The following is a 16667-nucleotide window of genomic DNA, read 5'->3' as shown; positions in this document are numbered from 1 at the left end:
ACATATTACATGAGCAAAACTTTCAAAAATAAATTTTATATTTTTTGAAGTTCACCTCAGAATACACTTTTTTTTTTTACTGTTGCCACATTTCACTGAATAATAACTGTGTCAAATATTCCATAAAGCCTTTATAGTCTCAGTATATCACAATGCACATCAAAATATTCTTGCACACACTGCATCAAACATGAACATTTTTGTTGCTTGGCTTAAATAATAAATGTTTCATGTAATTTACTTTTGCTTATGAACTTTTATTACCGTATACAAATAATATAAAGGCCGACTGCATATCCTTATAGAAGCCTAATTGTATAGATACTTAAATAATAAAAATGTAGCTTTGCATGGTATTTGCATATCATTAAATACTGTAAGTCAGCATTTTGTCAAAGTAGTCAGTTTTTCAATATCTCGGACTTAGTACTTCATTTGCATAAATCAGCATCTGCTGATATATATAACATAGTTAAAACTTTTATAGTGCCCAATTTGCATAGACAGCAGAAGTAACTTTAGAAATTTTGTCTTTGGATACAATTATCCACTTAGTAGCACAAAAGAAAATAATTTCAGGTTAAAACTAGCCATCCAAACAATACTTACATATTTATCTGGAAACAGAGAATGTAGAACGAATTAGGATTGTCAAGTACTAAGAGAAGTGTAAAACACTGTCTACAGTGTTTTCTTTAGTAACTTAGTAAACTCTGGTATAACATGCAAAATACAGTGGTGTACCTTTTGTACATGGCCTCTACTAAATAAATGGTGTATGAACTACACCAACACTAAATTCCTGCTATTAAAACGTTAACTAGTAGCTTTAAGAGAGAAGACAAAACTTTGCAGAAGATGCTCTGTCTCAGATACTTAAATATATTTGGGATGCATCTTACCTGTTTGCTGTACTTGTTATTGGTTTGACAGCTGTACTCAGAGCAGTGATCTGATCCAATTGAAATGTTGTCTCCTGCTCCCACAAATGTGTTAGCTGGTGGTAGATCTTGTACGGCCTGGTGTTTTTTTCCTGCAGTTGGTGATTGGGGGTGAAGCTGGACAGTAGGCAATGGGGAACTAGATTTGTAATGCCTGGCCAGGTCAGGACTGCCAGGCCCACCGTTAACTGATCGGTATCGGCCCATGCTTGGGCTGTCTGACAGCTTCTCATTGACACTATCATACCTCTGTCCATTTGGTTTAGAAGCTTCTACAGTGACAATGCTGCTGTAGAGAGGCTGCTTAGATTTTTTGTTTCTCTTGTCCTTTTTAGGCTTTTTAGATTTGTCATGCTGTTGCGGTGTAAAAAAGTCTTCGTGATCTTTTTTGCCGGCTTCATAGCCATTTTTATTTTTGGACCGGCAATATCTTGCCATCACTACAATTAAGATGATTAGAATCACCGTCATAATTCCAGCAACAACCCCAATGACAATACTGAGTCTCTGTTTGCTTATTTCATAGCTTGGGTCACCGGCTATATCCTGGGTGAGTGGGGTGTGCAAACTTCTGGCTATCTGGGAGTCAATCACAGTTGCATTAGAAACACTTTCATTGACAAACACATGCACCAGAGTCGTGGTAGACTGGGAAGGCTGGCCACTATCATTCACTTGCACCACCAATCTGTGCAAGCCATAATGCTTTTGGGTGAGTTTTCCCACTAAGGAAACCACACCACTGGTGGAATCAATCTCAAACAGCTTGAAGGGATTCCCTCCCACAATGCTGTAGTTAAGGTCTGCATTGATGCCATCATCGCTGTCTGTTGCCAACACCGTAGCTACTACTGTCCTGACATTACTTGAAGGTGGCAGTAAAGTGTAGGAAACGTTTCTGGGAAGGGTAACTGTGGGGGCATTGTCATTCTCATCCATCACAAAGAGAGAGACTGTAGCTGTTGCGGATCTGGGAGGATCTCCCCCATCCACAGCCTTGACTCTGAATGTGTATGTGGTCTGATGTTCCCGGTCAAAAGACATTGTGGAGTAAATGGTCCCCGTGTCATTTTCAATGGAAAAAATGTTACTGTTCTCCTCTATGTACAGACTCATCTCCGCATTGCGCCCCTTGTCAGCATCCATCACTGTGACCATTCCCACGGGACTGTTGGGCTGCAAGTTTTCTTTCACATAAAAGGTAAAGACGTCCTGCATAAACTTAGGGTCATTGTCATTCTTGTCAGCCACCTGCACAATCACTGTGGTGCTGCCCTGTAGCACCGGGATGCCTTTGTCTTTGGCGTTAACTTTAAACTCATACCTGTCAGTCTGCTCGCGGTCCAGCACCGTATTGACGAGGACGTCCCCAGAATCTGGGTCGATGGCAAAGATCCCCATCACGGAAGAGTCCAGCGAGTAGGCGATTTCAGCGTTTTTCCCGCTGTCTGCGTCTGTCGCCAGCACCGTGGCTACCCTCTCGCCAGGGATGTTGTTCTCGGGAAAATATACCTCCACCACCGACTGACCGAAGACGGGCGGGTTGTCATTGGTGTCTCCCACCTTGACAATCAGGGAGTTGTTGCTGGAGAGGCTGGGACTGCCCGAGTCCACCGCCACTATGACCACGTTGAACTCCCGGGTGGTCTCATAGTCCAAAGGGGCCGAGGTGTGCAGGAAGTACTTTTTCTTGTTCTGGTCGCCCTCTGTGTCACTGGCCGGCTTGAGTTGGAAGGGCACATCGCCCACCACGGTGCAGGTGACCACTCCGTTCTCGCCTTGGTCTCGGTCAGACACCTGTACCAGGGCGATGGGAGTGTCGACCAGAACGTCCTCGGCCACGTTGGCCACCCCGTCCTTTAGTGGGATACGCCCGATCTTGCGGATTTCAATGGACGGCACATTGTCGTTCTCGTCCTTGATATTAAGGACCACCGTGGCCTTGTCGGTCTTGGGGGGCTGCCCGCGATCGCGGGCCATGACGGTGAAGCGCAGCTGGTTCACTTCCTCGCGGTCGATACGGTGCAGGACACTGAGCCAGCCGGACGTCTCGTCGAGGCGCAGCAGGCGCCGCACGGACTCGGTAGCCGCCCCGAACACGTACTCGATCTGCCCGTTGACCCCCACGTCCAGGTCGGCGGCACGCAGCTGCAGGATGGGGGTCCCCGGGGCGCTGTTCTCCGCCAGGTCAGCCTCGTACACGCTCTTCTCGAAGCGGGGACTGTTGTCGTTCACGTCTGTGATAAGTACCCGCAGGATGGCCTGGGAGGAGCGAGGCGGGTCGCCACCGTCGCGTACACGCAGGGTCAACTCGTAGGAGTCTCGCTGTTCGCGGTCCAGCGCCCCCTTCACGATCAGCTGCGGCTGCTTTTCGCCATCCGGGGTGTCAGCCACCTGCAGTTCGAACACGCTGCTGCGGCCGCCGGTGCTGGTCCCGCCGCCGCCCTCTGGTGCGTCCAGCCGCCTCTTGGAACCACCCGGGCCGCCGCCGCTCGCGCCGTTCCCGCCGCCCCCGGGGTAGGGGGCGCTGTCTGCAGGCCCGGCGCGCCGTCCCTCGCCGCCGCTGCTGCCGCCCCCGGGTTCCTGAAGCAGCTCGTAGCGTTCGATGCCGTTGCGGCCGAAATCACGGTCGGTGGCAGTGGGCAGCAGGTAGAGAGTGCCCACTGGCCGGTTCTCCTCCACCGTGAGCGTGAGCACGGGCGACGGGAAGGTGGGCGTGTTGTCGTTGATGTCGAGCACGATGACCCGACCCTCGAACAGGTCCACCCAGCTCTGCGAGGGCCCGATCACCGATACCTCGAAGTCCAGGAAGCACTCGTTTTCGTCGAAGATCATCTGACACTGGGGTAGCTTCTCGCGGTCGATGCGCCGCTCGCTGGTACTCAGCTCGCCGGTGAGGTTGTCGATCTTCAGGTACTCCGAGCCCGACTCGAGGCTGAAAGTCACCTCACCGGAGCCGGTCACGATGCCCAAGTCCGAAGCGACGTTGCCGATGCGGACGTCTGCTGGGCCCTCCTCGGCCAGTCGGTACCGGAGGAGTTGCTTGGCGGCCGCCAGGCTTACCGAGAGCGGCAAGAGGAGACAGCAGCCCAGGCACCAGGCGCGCGCCCACCCCATGGTCCGCATCCTCAGCATCTTCTCCTGCTGCTGCTGCTACTGCTCCTTCTAATCACGGCCCCCTAGGCGCCCCCCTGCTCCGGGGCCGGTCGCCTGCCCTCCTCCCAGTCCTCTCCCCTCTCTGTGAAGGGGAAGAAGCGAGAGGGAGAAAAGGGAGGGGGCAAGAGCAACGTCCAGAGTCGGCCAGGGGGGACCAGCGAAAGATCCTTCTTTTTTTTCCTCCTGCTTCCTCCTAAAGTTATTGTTTCATAATTCATGCAATGGGTGCTAATCGCCCGCTCGCCAGCCGCCGTTCAGTCGCAGTACTCACAGTTCACGGGACACTGAGCGCCGCGGACTCGGAGCCCGCCCCCCGCCCCCACAGAGTCATCACCGCAACGCGCAGAGGATCCCGGGCTCCCGTCCCCGCTCTGTCGGATGGGGCCGGAACCGGTCTGTCAGGCCGGCGGTGGAGCCGGGAAGCAGCGGGGAGCGAGCCTGCAGCCTCCCCGCCTGCCAACCCCGCTCGTCTTTGCTGCTACTCGAGTTGCGTCCAATTCACGTTCCAGCCACTCACTCCAGACCCAGCTTCTGCTCCGGCTGCCCCGGCAAACGTGAGTCGCTTCCTGCACGAGGTGCTAGGGCTAGCAACAAGCCAGTCTCAACTCCGACTCCGCTCAGGCAGCGGCGGAGCCAGTCAACAGATCGAGAATGAAAAATCCCGGCAGGTCGCTTCGGGCACCGTGCAGTGGAGACGACACGAGTCACACAGCGGTCCGCTTCAGGGTTCCCCCCGCGCGCGGAAGAGCAGCCAGAGCCATCTTCAGGGACGCCCAGATAGTCAGTCCCTTCTCACCCCAGAGAGCTCGGGTTTCTCTTTTTCTTCTTAACAACTCTGCGCAAGGTCATTAGTCACGAAGCCGCCGCCTGAAACCGCAGCAGCCTTTCGCCCGCGGGGGTGAAGGCTGAGCAGTGCGCACCGCGCGGTGCCCAAGTTTGGGTTCGCAGCCGCAGAGTCTGTGCCTTTCCTCACCTGCATTCGGCCCGCATGTCAGAGCACTGGGATCTGCAGCGCTGTGCGCGATTCAGGGAGGAGATTGCAGCCTCCCTCTCTCCCCGCTCTCTCTCGATCCCTCCCCTCCCTCCCTCTCTCCTCCTCCTCTCTCCCCCCTCCTCTCCCTTCCCCTTTCCCCTTCTCCCACTCCTCTCTCCTGCACGCTCTCTTCTCCTTTCTCCCAGTCCCAATGCAGGCAACTCGAGCTGAACTTGATCCCTATGCAGTTCAAAGGTGAGCAAACCAGGCTCGGTGCGCAGGCGAGGTTGGCCTGGCGAAAGACCCCAGCCGGGCTCTCCCAACGGCAGTTAACAAAGATGCCCAATTCTGTCCGGATTTCCGAAGAAAAGCAAAAGGCATGGGGGGGGGGTGGGGGAGGGGAGTCAGAGGCAGCTGCCAAATAGCTTTTAAAAAAAAAAAGAAAGAAAAAATCCAGTTTGCCAAGGGGACAAAAAGTGCCAGTCGGTTGTTGCCTCGGAAGTGCCCTGGCACGGCGGGTGAATTCCGCAGTTGTCTCGTCCCCTTTGGTCTGGAGAGTGGTGCGGGCGCTCCCGCCGCCCCTTTGGCTGCCACGGCTCAAAGGCACTCAGTGGCAAGCGGGAAGCTCCCGCTCGCTACCCGCGAGCCGGAAACCCGCAAGTTTGCCCAAAGTGGTGGTTGCTGCTGGGAGCTCACTGCCTCGCTCGCGGCTCAAGCATGTCCCTGACGCTGCTGCTGCTGCTGCGGCGGCGGCGGCAGTAGCAGCGGAGCCGCGGAAACTACACACTAGCAGTGAAGGAGGGAGGAGTATCGGGGGGAGGAGAAAGGAGGGAGCCGTAGCCAGCCGCCCCGCTCCGGAAAGCCCAGCTTCAGCTCCGGGGGCCACTCCAAGTGTGCACAACCCCATCAAGTCCCCCATAAGCCAAAACTTGCCCCTCTCCCTCCCCGGCGAGTGCAGCCGCTGCGTTCTGGGAGGAACTTGCTTTCCCTCCCTGGGGCTGGTAAATTTCCTTCTCGCTCTGACTAATGCCGAGTGTGTGTGTAAGAGCGCCGGGAGTGTGTCAGCAAACGTTTCTCCTTCTCCCCCTTCTCAGATGATGTTCCCCACCTCCCGAAGTGTCTCTGGTTCGCGAATTAGCATCTTGGTTAAGGCTTGGTCGGCTGTGGCTTCGGGGACCCCGCGTGCACCCAGGGAGCCACGCTGGTGTTCTGAGAAACCATGATGGGCTGCAGTGGTTAAGAGAGAACAGCGAACTCCAGAGAGTGGTAGAGGGATCCTTTTTTGGGAGCGCAGAGTTAGGAGGGCTCGGGTTGGCGGGGGGCGCGGCTGTCTTTGTTTAAATGCTTGGTATCCCTGTCGTCGCGCTTGCTTACGGGGGTAGACCGTGTGTGTGCGCGCGCTTGGGTAATAAACACATGTTGGAAGCCTCGATATTATGTTCTGAGCAGAAAACTGCAGCCTTTAGTAACTGGCAAAGTGTAGCGTCACCTATCTGGATAAAAGGGAAATAAACTTTAATGGCAACTTTGTGTACCTAAGTGTCCCTAGTTCCTTTTCTCTCCTTTTGACTTTGTGCCACTTGATCGTACATGGTATTCCCCCACGCGAGGCTTCCCCAGTTTTCAGTCACGGCCACCGCAGCCCGCCTCATCGGATCTCAATTTTGGTCGTGTTTTCTGAAGTGCAGCCAGTTACTCTTCATTTATTTCAGCGGCTGTTAAACAAGGGGGCCCAGCCAGGATTGGGGGGGGCGGTTTTAGGTGGGCAGGAGATATCTGGAGAGAATTCTTTCCACCTCAAAAAAGAAAAGGGGCTACTGCTAGGTTTTGGTTGGTCCTCAGCTCGTCTGCACAATTTATAGGCATTGAAGGGCCTCCTCTTAAAGGAAAATTTAAAGCGAAAAGAAGCAAAGAGAAAGAAAGACGTCCAGAGTGGGTACTCTGCTTTTACGAGACCTATGTGAGGCGGCAGCATGATTTAAAGAAGACAAACACCAATAAAGTCTACGAGCAGTTGTAGCGCTCGGTTGTTTAGGCGGGTGCAGCCAGGAGGAATGGGGGAGGGGCGGCAGAGATTTCCAAGCATTCCCTATGGGGGACCGTAAAGGTGCGGAGGAAGGAAGCGTGTGTGGTATGTGCCAGGGAGCGGGCGGGTATTTTCCAGTCTGCTAAAACAGCAGCACTCTGGGGGTAGCGGCTCCCCCTCCGAGGCCAGGCCGGGAAGGCGGCCTTCCCGCTCCTCTTCCCCATCCCCTATCCCCCACTTCCTACCCTCTCGCCGCCACCAGAGCCTCTCCGCTCTGTATCTGCAACATCAGCGAGAACAGCCCGGCGCGCAGACTCAGTGCGTACCGCCGCAGTCTGAAGTCGGGGGGCGGGGGGCGGGCGCCGCAGCGCCCCAAAAGCCGGCTAAGTGTCAGTAACGCCAAATTCCCCTTATATCTGGCAAACTCTGGTTTATCAAAACGCCTGCCTCCCTGCGACACCCGGTTCCATTTTTCCAGGTTCCAAGGCGGAAGACTGAAGCCAGTCCACTCCGCGGCCTTGCGCCCGCGCGTTCCACTACGCGGCAATATGGTGCAGTGCACTCACTCCCCTCGCCGCCTTTACTAAGATTTTGCAAACTTCAGGCAGCCGCATGGGCAGAGACGTTGTGTACTCCCTCTTGCCTCGCCAGTCCATAAACTTGAACAAGCCCCTGCGAATCTTCAAACATTCGCCCGCCGCTGCGGCGCGCAGTCTCCAGGCGCGCACCAGCGAAGGGCTAAAGAGTGAGCGACTTTTCCCCAGCGCGCTGAAATTTCCTTCCCAGTTGAACGGAGGTGGGGGGCGGGGGGAGACTCGTCCTTCACAGCGGAGTGGTTTCCTCATTGCAAGCGGGAGGTAGTCTCCAGCCCGCCCTTCCTACTCTCATCCCTACCAACTCCGCCGCCAAGCCAAACCAGCGTGGGAAATGGGTGCGACGTGTGCTGCATGGAGAATTGCGCGGCCAGACTGCTGAGGCCTTGAAGCCTTCTGGACTTCCTCCCTACCCCCACGGTCCCCGGCTCCGACCTTTACGCCGGAGCAGCCAGGAGTGTTGGCAGATTTGCCTAGCCGTTTGGTTCTTGGGAAAGGGAACGGAATGGGCGGGGTGGGGTTGTGGGCGAGGTGAGGGGAGCCCTCGGGGTGCCTTGCCGCGGCCGAATCTCCCAGTCCTCTTCCGCCCCCTGTCTAGGGACTAACACTCCAACTCCAGCCTCCAGCCGGCGCGGAGGATGAATGGAGGCGAGATGCCGTCTTCCCCACCCCCGCCCCATTTCCGCAGTCTCAGAGCCAGTGTCTCAAGTGCTCAGCAATTTCATTAAACGCAACCGGGGGGACCGGTACAAGACCTCACCAAGGGAATATGATATCCGGCTTCGCTCCCACCCACAAACCCCGCCCGGCTTTTCAGACCCGAGGCTGCGTTTATCTTCTCAACCTGAAAGGGTTCAGAAGGAAATGGGATCGAAAGTGTAACCGGCTGCAATAAATTAAAGAGACCGCTGCTGCTACTGCTACTTTTGCGGCCAGAATTGAAGAGACGAAACGAGATCAGTGTCCTAAAACCTTAGTTCCTCAGATAGGACGTCATCGCTTGTATGAACCAAAATGTTTGAGAGACTTTGAAATGTTGGGGATGTTTGTTTTTGTTTCTTTTTTCCTTTTTTTTTTGTTTTAGGACAATAAAAAGAAATGTCCCTTTGAAACCTAGGTTAAAAAAGAAAATTGATTATAGAAATACCATCCCATTCTAATAGACATTTTATAAAAGCTCGGCCAACGATTTTTTTCCATGCCAAATATTTTAGCCTAACTTACAATATCCGGTAGTTTTTGGTTTTACTTTTTAAATATACCAACTAAGCTTGCTTACTTGAAACTACTTTGCAGTTAAAACATTTCAGTGACTGAGCTGAAAAATAGCATTCAGGATCCGTGATGTAGTTTAAGCCTCAAGAAGAGACAGGAAGCGGAATAACAACGACAACAAAAGTTTATGGGTTAGAATGAATTACAAAGAAGTAGGTGTCGGAGATATAATCTCTGGGGGGCTTTCATTTATTATAGACGCTGTATTTACGATAATACAAGAAAAAGGTTAAATACAGTAAACATGATAGCCAGTTCTGGAAAGAAATGTAAAGCAGTTTGACGGGAAGGGAGAAAGTGACTCAAGAACGCCACCAAGGGACAAACTGAGGAAATGACACCCCTACATCCTCAAATTCATTGACCTTTCATCTTTTTCAGAAGGGTCATCTGTATCCAATTACATAGGTGTAAAGTTTTTGAACTCTTTACGATCAATCATTTCTCCAACTACTTCTGTTAAATTTGATATTTTAGTCTTCTTTCTCTAAATAATTATCAAAAATGACGTCCCTTAAACCTATAACATTTCAAACAGTAAATATAACCATTGTCTTACAGCAAGTATGATTCTGATTCTTGGGACTGAGAAACTATAGGCATATTTTGCAGTCTTAAATACACACTTGTAGTATTAAAATGTGTAGTAGACTGAAATGGCTAAATTATTCATTGCAGTAACAGACTTTTTGATGGACATTAAAACTCAGCAGTTTAAATACGGAAACCACAGATTTCCTTTTAAGCAGGTAGTAACTGCTTGCATCAGTGGTTATTTCATTGGTCTCCAGCCAAGAAATAAAACAAGTTGTACTGTTTAAACCATGAAATCATGTAATGCAAAGCCATATATTGCAATATATCAATACAAGAACACAAGCTAAGAACTAAACTGATTCATACTGCCTATTTGGATGACTATTAAACATTTCCATAAGGCTACTATAAAAACTCTGGTTGAAGAGAAAGAAATTCATGAAAATAATTTTGAGTTTATCTAAATATTAATTTATAGGCTGTGTGGTTTACTGATTTAAATGCAATGTTTTTGGTTTTAAAGTGACACCTGGTAGAAATAATCTTCACTTTAAGTTTAGCACAGATTGAGAGATTTTTATTTTTGATTTCTAGAGTTTTAAATGCCAAAATATATGCAATAAAGCGTAGATTTACAATTTATGTGATTGATATATATATATATATAGCCAGTTACTATAACTGATGAACACATTGCCTTTTATTTACAAGATAATTTGTGGATTTTTTCCAACTTTACACTAATTTTTATACATTTGCAAAAATCTAAACTTAGGAGGAAAAGAGTATTTAGCAAAATCTGGGTGAATTTTTGGGAAAAAGACCCTTGAAAGTTTAAAACAGTATATCCTATTATTCGTGGCCATCTGAAGCAGTTCCCTGTCACTATCTATGGTAAAAATTGAACATTACAATGCCCTTTGCAGGGACTTGAGACATTTGGCATTTCTTTACTACCATGGCAGGATATGTCAAATGCTGCTGTGAATAATGACCTCTAAGCTAGATAATATACTAAGGGTTTCAGGGAAAAAAAAATCTCATTATAATGGCTTGTATGAATATAATACTCAAATAAATGACCTTGCTTGTACTAAGAATTCTTGAAAGTTATGAATTAGCTTTATAAGTTTTAGCCCCTATGTTGACCTGTGCTAACTAGATCACTTCTTGTGTTAATTACCAGTACCAGGTGGTACAAAACTTCACTCAATCAAGTTTAACCCACTGTATTCAGAAAATACAAAATGTAGTATGTTTCTAGGGTGGGTAATATAGTAAATCTGACTGACCACTTTAGCAGCAATTAATTTTCCAATGATAGATGCTGATCTTTATATGGTAATCCCTGGGACCTTTCCCCAAATATTTCTGACTTCTGGACCTAGGGTAGGATTACTCTTTTGGCCCCCTTGTGGCTAGATGAGGCCATTGACTAAGTCTGGGCAACCCTGAGCAGAAGTGGAAGTTCACTTCCGAAAGGAACATGGATGGCTAAAATGAAATCATTGTTCAACTCTGTCAGTCACACAGATTATTAAGCTGACCTAGGACCAATACCTGGAAACCATCAATACATTTCAGACCCACGTTGATTTTGGAAAGCAGTAGTATGTTCTAAATGCCTGTTTCAGCACTTATTTGATGAATTATACAAGTAAAGCTGGATTAAAAGGCCTACCAAATAGACAATATGGGTTTCAACTATAATCCCTATAAATCAGCAGTTGTTCTATTTAGTCACAGGTGGAGATGCAAGTTCCAATGCAAGGCAAGTTTTTGCTATTTACATAAAGCTATATAAACTTGTACCTGGTGATTTTCAACATTAGCAAACATATTTTACTCTTTTCCCCTCATAACTGGTGTAGCATTTTAACAGTTTGAACAGGACTTTGATAAAGTATTGTTGATGCACAGTGAGTTGGAAAGATAATATTGATTCTTTGTACTTACGGTTATTGTTTTTATTTCTTGTTTTGGCTGTGTAGCTGATTTTCAGTTTTGTCTCCAAACGACTAGAGGAAAAAAAAAAAAACCAAACACTATATGGATATAATTAGAAGCTTTTGATTTGGCTGACTTATGAATAACATATTAAGTGTTTTGGTGCATTATTAAACAAATAGCTGTGATTAGTAACAGTATATATCATCAACAGTATATATCTGAATTCAGCACTGAGAGGTTTACTAGATCTTTCTGTTTTTGAGTGTTTCCTTGTTTCTCTCTCCAGATGTTAGCCTGATCATATCTGACTATTTGGAGGAAAGAAATAGTACCTATCCTTGTCTTTTCAATGACATCTGATATAAAGCTTCCTTTGTCATCTAACAAGTGGGAAGCTTTGCTTCTATCTTCCTTGTGAAACAGATTTATTTAAAACATAGGAGAGAGGGTGAAAAAAACATACGGGAAACTTAAAAAGGTATCACTGAAACTAAGGTAACGTCCCAGTTTCTGTTTTATTTTGCCCTATAAAATCGCATTTTGCAAAGGTCTATAAACCAATATTGCCTTCAACTACCAAAAGTTACTCTTTAGGCATCCCTGTCAGTGTTCCTCAGTTTCTGAATTACTCCCTTGGGCAGACTTAATGTGATGCTAAGGAATCTCAAGCTTTCAGGGTCTCTCACTTGCACCAACATTTTCCAAGACCTTGGGGTGAGGGGGGCGGTGCAATAATATGTTTACACAGTCACATGTTTTTGAAATTTTCAAGAGTAAGAATTTTAAGCGCAATAGGTTAATAACACTGCTTCCTTCCTGTTCAATTTCCTCTGTCAAACTTCTTGTTTAAATGGTGTTAGAGAGCCCCAGGCATTTTGGAGATCTAGTTAAGGGAAAGCTGAGATGGGGATACACTTAATGTGGGTGTGTTAAGAATGAATTTTTATGGATTTACAGTCTCTTTCATTCATAGTCATTTCTAACAACCGTGGTACAGATTTGCTTCCAAGAATTTGACATCCACTGCACCAGCTTGCCTTGTGTGGTGGCACAAAGGTTCAGTGCCAGAGATTCTAAAGTAATGAAATATCCCCCAGTGGGGGTTCCTGGAAATATATGGGTGGTGAAGTGGAATCAAGGCTTAAGTGTGTGGAGACAGAAAAAAAGTCTGTAGAAAGTTCTTCTAATTATTAGGCATAAAATTCCAAGTGGAGAATGTGCTTCTCATTGACATCTAATTAAAACAAAAATTCTCTCTTGTAGGAATTACTCAATAAGGCAGAAGATGTACACTATTCTTTTGATTGTCTGTGTGTGTGTGCAATTTCTAAGCAGAAATTGTACAACTACAGAATTTATCAGAGTCCCTGTGTTTGAGGGAACAAATATGCAGCAATACTGCAGAGTCAGTGTGTGTGTAGTTGGGTGACTTTTGCATCCCAGTTTATTGGAGTTAGCACATCTGAAACATCTTTTTCTGACAAAGTCTGGCACTTGAACATGAAATGGCACACCCTGTATCCACCAATGCAATAAAGATACCCTAAAGAAACAAATGTTTCAGTGACAAACTCTTACTGTAAACTAGTCATCAATATGTCAAAGGATGTTTTATTTATTCAATTATCAAGTTTAATACAGTGCAGTAACACTTAAAAATCTATTTCAATTGCTCTTCTGTATGCCTAATTTCAGATTGAATGTATATATCATTTTTTCAGAAGTCTTGATCATACCAAAGTTCAAAAAAGTAGTATTATAGGCATATGTCATCAGTCCATTTATTAGTTAGTAAGTTATGGGTTTGGGGGAGACATTGTGATACTTTTTTTTATTTGTCAGATCTATAAAATGTGGAATTTCTTATAATTTATGATTTTTAAATAGGTATTTATTTTGTAACTATTTTGGTATCATACTCTATATACTTTTTCTTAAGGAAGGCCACCCAAATTATGTAAAGTTTACAAAACCTGATTCTGTCCTTGCATTTAATAATTAAGAGCATAGATAGAGAGTGGTTTAAATGAGTAAAACATGGACATCAGAGAATCCCCCAAATCATAAATTCAATTCTGCAAAATAAACAAATGCTACGACTTTAAATAATCTAATTTATAGATAAATACTGCTTAATGGTATTTTCCTAAGGACAGAAATCATATTGCTATAACAAATTATTTTTGGACCAGATTGTTGGTGCTGGAAGTTGGTCAACTGGTAGCATGGTGAGAAAGAGTTGGGCGAAGTATTTGGAAATAAAGAAACTGGTTTTGAATTCCAAGACCTCTACTTTGGACCTCTGTGATTTTTGATGACTCTCCCTGAACCCTGATATTTCATCATTTAATTCAACTAATCCAACATGTATTTAAATTCTTTTTTATATCAGCCCCTGTGCCAGATTTTGAACATAAGTAAAGTCCTATACTTGCCTTTAAATAGCTCATATTTTAATTCTGTCTATATAATGGGAACAGCAAATCACCTTTTCGGTTGCTGTGGGTAGTAAATATGATAATTTCATAAGAGAACCTAATACTGCCCAGAACAAATTAAATTCTTAACAAAAGTTATTTTTCCTAATGCTCTTCTGAGAACTTAGGGTTGAGTATCCTAGATTTTTCAGAATCTTCATTTCTGTTTTGTATGCATTTTCATAGTTTAGAATTGGAGCCATTTACACTTGTATTGCTCTTCATTTGTTCAGCGGTCAGCAAGCTATAGTCTGTAGGCCAAATCTGGCCCTTGGCTTGCTTTTGTATGGCCCCCTGTGTTATGAATTTTTTTTTTTAATACCTTCAAAGGGCTGTTAAAAACAAAAGAAAAAGAATATAGGACAGGGACACAGCATGTGGCCGGGAAGGCCTAAATTATTTACTATCTGACCATTAACAGAAAAAGTTTTCTGATGGTTTTTTGGAATATCAATTTCATGAGTATAATGACAATACTGAAAAAGACAGTATTTCATGTTCCATGTGAGAAAGGAGCTACTGCAATATGTAAGTGCACAGATGGAACGTATGTTGCTAAGCGCCATGTGTAAAGCTCCATATCCATAAAGCTCTAACTCAAGTATACCCAATGTCACATTACATAATCCATGTGCATAACGATACACTTTCATCATAACACAAAGAATTCACAGTGTACCTTGTAATTATGGTCATTCCTCTTACTGAGAGGTTGATTCTCTGTTCCCTCTCCTTGAATGTGGGCAGATTATGTGACTGGTTTTACCAACAGTACACAGTGGAAGTAACACTGTGCCAGCTCCTGTCCCTTGGAGCACTCTCATGGAAGCTGTAAACTACCACTTAAGAAGTCTAATTACCCTGTGACCACCATGCTGGAGAGGCCTCATGGCATGTGGGCACTATAGGTGACAGTCTCAGCTGGACCTTGACTTTCAGTCACCCCTCAAAGGCACCAGACGTACCAGTCAAGCCATCTGGAACCCTTTAGATCAGTCCGTCTGACAACTGAATACCACTGAGTGGTTGACACCATAGTCGGCACCATATGGAGCCAATGAATCACCCACCTGAGCCTTGCACAAATTTTGACCCACAAAAGTTGGATGAAATATTAATAAAAGTTTATTATTTTAAGCCACTATTGTTTCAGGGTGTTTGTTACCTAGCAATAGATGGCTGGAACATGAGAATTCTGTTTGCAAATTTAACAGACGCTGAATGTCAGCACCAGATTTAATAATGATAATTGTTATCATATTGTGGCTCATCTGTGTGCCAGACACCATTCTCAACACATTTCATAAGGTTATCATTTAACCTATGAAGATTATTGTTTAATATAATATACCTATAAAGTTATTACATTACAGAGATTATTTTTTATGTAGAACTGAAGAGGATACTGAGACTTAAGGAGGTTAAATTTCCTAATAACCCTGTGAAGTTATTAGATTATGGGGATGATTTTATCCATAGTAAGATGAGGACACTGAAACTTAAAGAGGTTAAGGAGGTTAAGTAATGAAAAGATATCACAGGTATTAAGTGACTGAGGCTGGGGGGATCCAATTTAGTTCATTCATATTTGAAAACTCTTGCTCTGATATATTATAAATAATACCTTATATTATGATGGAGAAATGATCTAATTAATTTATAAAGTTTTACCCATAAGCAGACTCACCAAACACCTTTCTTGTTTATATACTTCATTTAATTAATCTTATGTGGTTCTCTCTTGTAAAAATCTGTCTTCAGTGTAACTGATTTTTTTTTTTTTTTTTTTTTTTGCGGTACGCGGGCCTCTCACTGTTGTGGCCTCTCCCGCTGCGAAGCACAGGCTCCGCCGGCCATGGCTCACGGGCCCAGCCGCTCCGCGGCATGTGGGATCTTCCCGGACCGGGGCACGAACCCGTGTTCCCTGCATCGGCAGGCGGACTCTCAACCACTGCATCACCAGGGAAGCCCAGTGTAACTGATTTTAACTGACAGTCTGCTCATAGCTCTCTGGACTGAAACATAGAATAGGGCTGTATTTAAATGTACCTATCTCCCTTATGACAGATCAAAGCAAGTATGCCATTTGTTCCTAACTTTCAAGAGCCCTTCATTTAATTCAGAATGTTTTGATGGAAATATTCAGTCCAAGGAGCTTTATTTCCAAAGATGACACACAGTCAATATTTATGGAAAAATCCCACGCATTGATATTTCATTTCTGCTTCACTGTAATGTTTTCGTTACCTTTATGATCCATGCCACAAAATATTGTTATAGTGTGTTAAGCCACAGTATGGTAGCAATTATCATTATCTTGGTATTTTCACAAAGAGGCCCTCTTTAAGACGATTATTGATCATCTAATTTTTGTCTGTAGAGCACCATTTTGTAACAATGATCAGAGCAATTGGTAATATTAACTGAGCACTTATGGTATACCAAGGACAATTCTAGGCTCTTTACACATATTAAATTAATAAATAGTCCAATGGATTAATATTCATAACCCCCTCAAATTGTATGTAATTTATGCTTTTTGTACTTATTTTGATCCTCCATCTTCTATTATGGCCTTGACCTTCATTACATGCCTGAAGGATCGACAAGTAATATGACAAGAACTTTACTACAAACTAGGAGTGTCTTCATAAGTGGACTAAATTACTGTGCTAGTCATTTTTTGTTATTCACCAAAGGGCATTCCTGACTACATTCAAGCATAGGAAGGACTATACT

At 45.6% G+C, this 16667-nt stretch overlaps 2 protein-coding genes across 8 annotated transcripts in view; one reads left to right on the top strand and one right to left on the bottom strand.

Moving 5' to 3' along the window:
* The window catches only part of PCDH7 (protocadherin 7), a 407976-nt gene extending 402814 nt beyond the window's left edge, over positions 1–5162 (bottom strand). For all 7 annotated transcript variants that reach the window (XM_030832237.2, XM_060299225.1, XM_060299226.1 and 4 more), the window contains exon 1: positions 903–5162. In XM_030832237.2, coding sequence (XP_030688097.1) covers positions 903–4076 — 3174 coding nt within the window. In that variant the 5' untranslated portion in view covers positions 4077–5162. The remainder of the gene's footprint in view (positions 1–902) is intronic.
* LOC115839929 (uncharacterized) lies at positions 3438–6665 on the top strand. Its single transcript, XM_030832241.3, has 2 exons — positions 3438–5325; positions 6165–6665. The coding sequence occupies exon 1, from the start codon at positions 4319–4321 to the stop codon at positions 4925–4927; it is 609 nt and encodes a 202-aa protein (XP_030688101.2). The 5' UTR covers positions 3438–4318; the 3' UTR covers positions 4928–5325; positions 6165–6665.
* The last annotated feature ends 10002 nt before the right edge of the window (positions 6666–16667 follow it).

The sequence above is a fragment of the Globicephala melas genome, chromosome 5 (genome assembly GCF_963455315.2).
Source record: "Globicephala melas chromosome 5, mGloMel1.2, whole genome shotgun sequence".
Lineage (NCBI taxonomy): Eukaryota > Metazoa > Chordata > Mammalia > Artiodactyla > Delphinidae > Globicephala > Globicephala melas.
This window is presented reverse-complemented; position numbering and strand designations above follow the sequence as displayed.